A 7,847-nucleotide genomic window follows, 5' to 3' on the forward strand; every position below is an offset into this window, starting at 1 on the left:
AGCACAGACGGGGGAGGGAGGCTGAGACCGGGGAAGACAGGCCGCCAAGCAAGGGCCCAGAATGAATGGGTTCGTCCTGTGGGCGCTGGGCCGGCTGCCGCCTGCACTCACCCCTCCGGGCCAGGAGAGCTAGGCTGTGTGGGTCCTCGGGCTTTCTCTGGGCGCTGGGCGTGGCCGCTTCCCTGCTCCCCACGCTCTGAGTGGACCTGGCCTTGGCGCGGTCTACACAACGCAGCGTGTGCTGCCGGGGCCTCCTCAAGGCCCCCCACGGGGGCAAGCAGAAGTCTTAGCGCTCCTATTTCATTTATTATTTATGTAAGTGCATTTTTAAAAATATGTTTTTATTGATTTTAGAGAGGAAGGGAGAGAGAGAGAAACATCAATTATGCGAGAGAATCATTGATTGGCTGCCTCCTGCACACCCCACCCTGGGGATCGAGACCGCAACCTGGGCATGTGCTCTTGACCGGAATCGAACCCGGGACCCTTCAGTCCGCAGGCTGACACTCTATCCACTGAGCCAAACCAGCTAGGACAGAACCCCTATTTTTTATTTAGTTTACAACTCAATCCTTTTAACAAACAAACAAACAAACAAACAACTCCAGAAAATGACACTTCACTGGCAGGAAAAGACCTCGTCCTGGGGGTGAGTGGAGACTCAGGGACACCCCAAAGCCCTTGTCGCCAGGGTAGGAGCTGGTGACTGTCAGTTCCTGTTGGATTTCCCAGTGACATTGGGTTCCGTCTCCTCCCCCTGCAGCGCCCGAGCCCGCAGCACCTGGCATCGCGCATCGTCTGGCGGGCTGCTTGCCAGCCTCCCCCCGCCCTGGCATCCCGCGGCGGCGGCAGGCGGGCGTCGGTCAGCGCTGGCTGTTAGTGCCCGCTGAGGAGGAAGGGCCAAGGGCTCTGGGGTCCGTGGCGCCACATGCATCCTGGCGCCCCTTCACCCCGGCCTCCCAGCAGGAACCTGTGTCAACCCCACCCCTGAGTGAGGGCAGAGGCCCAAGAAGGCCCGGGAGGGGCCCTGGGTCACACAGCCCATCCTGGTAAGACCAGGACCAGCCAAGCCTCCTGCCAACCGATTCTGTGCCTGATCACCCCCCCCCCCCCCCCCCCGCCGCATGACAATGACAAGGCAGGTCGGAGAATGGGGGGACCAGGAGCCTCTAATTCACAACATCCCAACCAGGCCTGCAGGAACGAGGACAGGGAGGCGCATGTGCACGTGACCTTTATTTCTGAGGCTTCTCGGAGCTGAGGGGGGGTTTCGGAGGGTTCACCTGGGGTGTGTTCTTTCCTGGCTGGTCCCCTTCAGCCCCGGGGCCAGCTGGGGGAGGGGGAAGGGCCGCCTTTTTGGAACCTCCCAGCAAGGCGCCCAGAACGGACCCAGCGGAGGCCAGGAGGACGTTGGACGACGTGGAGAGTCCAGCTGCCCCTGGGGGAGAAGAGAGGGTGAGCGTGGGGGACCCTCCGGAGGTCCCAGGCCCAGAGACCCCACCTGGGTCCCTCCTGTAGGTCCTGACACCCGCAGGCTCTGCTCTGGGTGGAGGATGCTGGGGCGGCGGAGAGAGGAGATGGGGAACTCCTGGGAAGTGGGGGCAGAGGAGAGCTGGCCACAGGCTCCCGCCCCTACTGGTCCCCCCTCACTTTACACAGGCGGCCCCTGAGGCCCCAAGAGTGAGGGGACCCACCCAGGGCCACCCAGGTGTCAGCTGTGGGTAGAGCTGGACCCGTAGCCCAGACATCACTCACCCTGGGCTCCTTCCTTTCTCTCCCTCCCTGAACCTCCTCTTCCACCACCACCCTTCCCCACCCCGCCCCCCACCTCACTCAGGAGCCACAAGGAGGACAGACAGGGAGAGACGAAGGACCAGGGAGCTGGGGCGGGACAGGCCCTCCCGCCCGGACCCAGGCCCTCCCTCCCGCCCCCCCCCCCCGCCCCCCAGGACACCTACCCACGGACTGCAGGACAGCCACCAGGCTGCCGGCGGGGACCCCGCCCCCGTGGGCGACGGCCGCCGCCGACATCATCTTGGCGGCCAGGGAGGAGGCGGCGATGCCGGCGCTGGTGAAGCCCGCGGCGCCCAGCACCAGGGGCACGGCGCCCACGGCCACGGCTGCGGGGAGAGGCCGGTGGGGACGGGGCGCCGGGGCGCGCACCCCCTCGGCGGCTCCGGACCCGCCTGCCCTGCGCGCCTGGGAGACGGCAGCTCGGAGGGGCCCGAGGTCAAGGACAAGGTGGGGTGCGGGGCGGGCGCGGCGCCGCCGGGTCTCTGACTTGCTGTGTGACCCTGAGGGCGTCAGCAGCCCCCGCTGGGCTCGGGGTGTGTGTGCGCAAAGGCGGGGGGTGAAAGCAGCCACTGCACCCCCTTTCCGCATGCTCATCACCAGGGAGCACTAGAGGAGCAGCTAGCGGGGACCCAGGTGACCGCCCGCGGGAGGGGGGCCCTCCGCCCCTAAGGTTCCCGCAGGCAGCTGGGGTGCAGGCGGGTGGGTAAGCCCCCACCCCCAGGATGGGGGCCGCGGAGGGCTGGCGATGGAGGGGACCCAGTAACTCACCTCCTCCCACCGCAGCAGCAGCCGCTTTCTCTAGGGACACAAGGGGGGGTCAGTGAGCTGTTGGAGGGGGCGGTGGGAGTCGGGGAGGCCAGCCCCCCCCCCCCCCAGGTCGCCGCCCCGCGGGAAAGCGAAACTCACTGATCATGGTGCCCGCTCAGCGCTGGAAGGGCTGCTCCGTGGGCCTGGCTTCCCGGGCGACCCGAGGGCGCCCCCCGTGGCCCGCGGCAGCACCGCACCCCGCCCGCTCCCGCCGCTCTCCTGCCCACGGCGGGCGGGTCCCCCTGGGTTTGGGGTCTCTCTGGTGCTAGGTGCGTTCCTTGTTACCCGGCTGTTGCTGCTTCTAGGCCTCCACCTTCACCCACTCGCTTGATTGCTCAATCCCAGGGTCAGGACAGCAGTATCTTAACCATCAACCCAGGGCTGCCTATAGATTGTTTGAGATTCAAAAATACTTTGTAATAATCTCTCTATCCTGAAATGGAATTCATACACAACATCATCTAGTGACACACAATATACTGCCAAAACTGTAATATAGAAGAGAAATAAAAGTTATTCATTTCAATATTTAAATGCTCAAGTACTAGATATAATAAAGCAGAAGGTATAACAAATCAGTTGCTTCATTTGAGTTTAGATTTAAGATAATACAATATGTAATTGACAGTTATGAAGTTTTTATATTTGATCATTGAAACGAGGGGTTGAGGAATGCATCTATAATCCCTCCCCATGAACTGCGCATCCTGAGTGTGACGCTGCACACAGACTGACTCCGGTGCCACGAGGGACATCGCTACTCAGAGCACCATTTTCTGAAATTGTCAACAGATCTTGGTAACGTTCAGGACACATCAAAGTACAGTGTCTCCCTGATTTGCAAGATAATTGCAGTTCCTGGAAATTCAATCTATATCAAAACCAGACAAAAATACCTATGTGTAAAACGTGGTGAAGCTCTAGGCGCGGGGAACTATGAATTTTTTGTTCACATGAAGGGACCTCTGACATCCATACAGGACAACTTCTAGCTGTGAGGACTGTCCTGCGTATGTCAGGGCGGCAGGCATCCTGACCCCTCTGTGCCTAATACTAGAGCATCCCTCCATCACTATGACTACTAAAAACATGCCATCAAATTCTACAAATGTCCCCTAGAGGGCAGTACCATCCCAGTTAAAAACTACCACCTTAGAAGGTAACTTAAAAACAGAGGCATGTTTATAATTACAGTATTTAAAGAAAAAAATAAAATACAAAGCCAATGATATTATTTTTTGGAATATTTTAAGAATAATTTGTGTATATTGAATATTAGTGCACACAAATTTGGTATATGTGACAGATTAGTTATGAATCCATTTTTAATGGAGTACAGTACTTCAGGGAGAGATTTAATGGTCGTTATAAAGATGAACATTCAAAATTATAAATGTTTTTTTATTAAGTTTATAGTATTCACCACGTTCATAGGAAGGCTTTGCTTGTTAGAAACAAATGCAGTGTTTAAAAATGGAATTATAGATATATGCTTAAAAAGAAAATAGGTTATGTTAATATATATTCAACCTAAACTACTTAGGGGATTTAATTAACTAGGTTGTAAAGATCCTCTTAGATTTATAGATAGAAAATTAAGGTTTTAATTAGAACTTAATAAAAACTTAAGGATATTAGCTTTTAATTTTTATTTCAATAAATTCAATGTTAATTTTAAAAAGGACCCAAACCACAAATAGACTTACTGTTTATAAAAGCTACTTTCGAGGCTAGCCTATAATCCAATGTATACCACCCACCTTCTTCTTTAAAAAAAATAATCTTACTAATTTCAGAGAGGAAGGGAGAGATAGAAACATCAACGATGAGAGAGAATCATTGATCAGCTGCCTCCTGCACGCCCTCTACAGGGTATTGAGCCTGCAGCCTGAGCAGGTGCCCTGATGGGGAATCGAACCCGTGACTTCCTGGCTCATAGGTAGACGCTCACCCACTGAGCTACACTGGTGGAGCCCATCCACCTTCTTAGTCTCTCCACTGAGCAGTGCCAACTGGATTCGGCTCTGGTCTCCTGGAATTTGTAAATGAAGACCATATGCTTAAACCAAACACAAGAAAAGCACTGAACCATACAGGAAAAGGTTATGAATTTGAATACATTAACATTAAGAAACTCTATTCAATAAAGTCACTATGGGAAGAATGAAAAGTCAAGCCAACACAATGGAAGAAAACATTTGTTACAAATGTAACCAACAGAGGACTGATATCCAGAATATATAAATTACTCCTACAAATCATTAAAAAGTCAAACTGTCTAGTAGAAAAAACATTCAAGAGACTTAAGAAACCAAATAAAAAACAACAACAATGAGGTTATTCAAATAACCAATCCTATATAATAAAAGGCTAATATGCAAATCAATTGAATGGCAGAATGACCAGTTGCTGTAACGCACACTGACCATCAGGGGGCAGACACTCAACACAGGAGCTGCCCCCTGGTGGTCAGTGTGCTCTCACAGGGGGAGCGCCACTCAGCTAGAAGCCGGGCTAATGGCTGGCGAGCACAGTGGCGGTGGCGGGAGCCACTCCTGCTTCCGTGGCAACGCTAAGGATGTCTGACTGATGGCTTAGAGCACAGCAGGCCTAAGCCATCAGTCAGACATCCCCCAAGGGCTCCTAGACTGCCAGAGGGTGCAGGCTGGGCTGAGGGACCGCACCCCCGAGTGCATGAATTTCATGCACCAGGCCTCTAGTACATATATGAAAAGATGTGCAATCTCCACGAATCAGGAAATAGAAATTAAATGTGAGTGCTGCTTCTGGCTAAGATGTGGAAGGATGTTACTGCTGAAAAACAAGAAATCAACAGATAAACAAAAATTTTTTCTTTAAATCCAATGTTGACAAATATTATGTTATGGACGAGAGAGTAAATATTTTGTCACACATGGTCTTTGTTTTTGTTTTGTTTTCTTCCCCTCTCCCCGCCCCCTTTTTCTTCATGGTCCTTTAAGAATGCAAAAGCCATTCTCATTTCATGATCTGTACACAAACAGGTTGTGAGCTGGATTTGAACTATGGGCTATCATTGGCCAACCCCTGCTTAAAAGTCATCAAAGAGCCGTGGGTAAAGAAATGTAAAATAACTAAACTCCAGAGATGAACTCTTCCCAGATAAAATATCTAGCATTAAAAAAATTTACAAGACATACAACGAGACAGGAAAGTATAACCTGTAATCAAGAAAAAAAATCAGTTAATAGACACAGTTCCACAGATGACCCATATGTTGGATTTATCAGAAATATACTTTAAAATTATTATTATTAATAATGTTTTTAATCCTCACCTGAGGATATTTTCCATTGACTTTTAGAGAGAGTGGAAGAGAGAGGGAAAGACAGAGAGAAACATCAATGTGAGAGAAACACATCTATTGGTTGCCTCCTGCATGAGCTGTGAAGGCCCTGGGCTGGGGAGGAGCCTGCCCTTGACCGGAATTGAACCCAGGACCCTTCCGTCCACAGGCCAACACTCTATCCACTGAGCAAAACCAGCTAAGGCTAAAATTATTTTGACAAATATACATAAGAACCTAGAATATGTAAGAAATTGAAAAGATTGGAAATTCAAGGAGAGAGTTGGATCCCCTAAAAAAGAGCTAAATCATGGCTCTGAAAAATACAATATATGACATTATAAATTTATGGAATGGGATTAACAGCATACTGGACACAATAAGAGAACTGAATTTGAAGAAAGATAAAAAAGATAATCCAACTAAATCAGAGAAAAGGAAAAAAATGGTAAAAGTGAACCGTGCTTTGGTAACTTGTGCAATAGGACTGAGTGGCCCAACACACATGTAATTGGTGAGGAGAGAAATAATAGGTGAAAACACACATGTAATTGGTGAGGAGAGAAATAATAGGTGAAAAATGATAGTTGAAAAATACTGGCTAAAATATTGGCTAAAGCATATAGATCACTCACCGAGATAGACCACATACTGGGTCACAAAATAAGTCTCCTGAATTTCAGAAGTTCACACATATACAGAGTACATTATCTGGCCACAGAGCTTTTCAATGAGTAATCAATAACAACAAAATATATAGAAATCCTCAGATAGGTGAGAATCGAGTATCATACTTCTCAATAATCCATGGGACAAATTAAAAATCACAAGTGAGCCCAGCCAGTGTGTCTCAGTGGGTCGAGCATCATCCCATGCACCAGTAGGTCACAGGGTTGGGTCCCTAGTAGGGGAGTGTGCAGGAGGCAGCCGATAGATGTTTATCTCCCATCGATGTTTCTCTCTCCCTCTCCTTTCCTCTATTTGAAATTAAGAAAAACATATTTTTAAAAAGATGTAGATTTAGGCACTTTCCCTCCTGGGAGCATGCCTGTGTCTTTCCCTTCCCTTCCCTTCCCTTCCCTTCCCTTCCCTTCCCACTCCTCCTCCCCCGCATCCTCCCCCCCTCCCCCCCCCCCCTCTGGCCCCAGGCAACATGCCATCAGCTTCCTCACTCCCAAGCTCCCAGGGCCCTCCCTTGGCCTCTAGAACTTGTTTCCTCAGCCCATCTCTTCTAGGAATCACTTTTTCTGCTTCTGTAATTTACCCAATAAATGTTCTCTTACAGTTAAAAAAAATAATTAAACAATTTAAAAAGATGTATATGTAAAAAAGATCACAAGTGAAATTAGAAAATATTTTGCATGAATAAAACACCAAAATGTGTAGGATGTGACCAAATCAGCACATAGAAATATTTCTTGTGTAGCTTTAAATGTCTGTATTAGAAGAAAAGAAAGATTTAAAATAAAGTATGTGTCCAAATTAAGAAGAGCAAATTAAATCCAAAGTACGTGGGAGAAAAGAAATAAAGATAAGGGCAGAAATCAATGAAACAGAAAACAAACACAATAGAAAAAAATGAACAATCTCAACTTTTATTTGAATAACACGTTAAAACCCTGGCTAGACTTTTCCTTGATGAAATAAGAAGTTGAGAGAAAACAAAAACTACCATCATCAAAACAACAACAAACAAACAAACAAACAAACAAAACTACCATCATCAAGAATAAGAGTACTTGATCACATTTAAAAGAGACCAAGGAAAAAATTATAAATAACTCTATGCCTCTTTATGACAGTATAAAGAAAATGGACATTCGTTGAGATATTAACAGACTGATCCAAGAAGAAATGGGAACCCTGAAAAAATAAACTAAATTAAAGTAGTAAATAAATTAATTCCGCTCTGGGCAGCAGG

At 48.7% G+C, this 7,847-nt stretch overlaps 1 protein-coding gene across 1 annotated transcript; it reads right to left on the reverse strand.

Annotated features, from left to right (window-relative positions):
* Positions 1–1,176: 1,176 nt before the first annotated feature.
* Positions 1,177–2,861, reverse strand: LOC307097505 (interferon alpha-inducible protein 27-like protein 2). The gene is made up of 4 exons (XM_079767645.1): positions 2,701–2,861; positions 2,563–2,592; positions 1,959–2,120; positions 1,177–1,438 (listed from the first exon to the last, which is right to left on the reverse strand). The coding sequence occupies exons 1-4, from the start codon at positions 2,705–2,707 to the stop codon at positions 1,236–1,238; spliced, it is 402 nt and encodes a 133-aa protein (XP_079623771.1). The 5' UTR covers positions 2,708–2,861; the 3' UTR covers positions 1,177–1,235.
* Positions 2,862–7,847: the final 4,986 nt, after the last annotated feature.

Source organism: Cnephaeus nilssonii (genome assembly GCF_951640355.1).
Source record: "Cnephaeus nilssonii genome assembly, chromosome: 4".
NCBI lineage: Eukaryota > Metazoa > Chordata > Mammalia > Chiroptera > Vespertilionidae > Cnephaeus > Cnephaeus nilssonii.

Bases quoted from the DNA above. Each gene is read 5' to 3' on its own strand.
- LOC307097505 (XM_079767645.1), bottom strand. The intron at 2,121-2,562 runs GTGAGTTACTGG...CTCTCCCCGCAG, and splicing joins TGCTGCTGCGGTGGGAGGAG to CCGTGGCCGTGGGCGCCGTG. The intron at 1,439-1,958 runs GTAGGTGTCCTG...CTTCTCCCCCAG, and splicing joins GGCTGTCCTGCAGTCCGTGG to GGGCAGCTGGACTCTCCACG.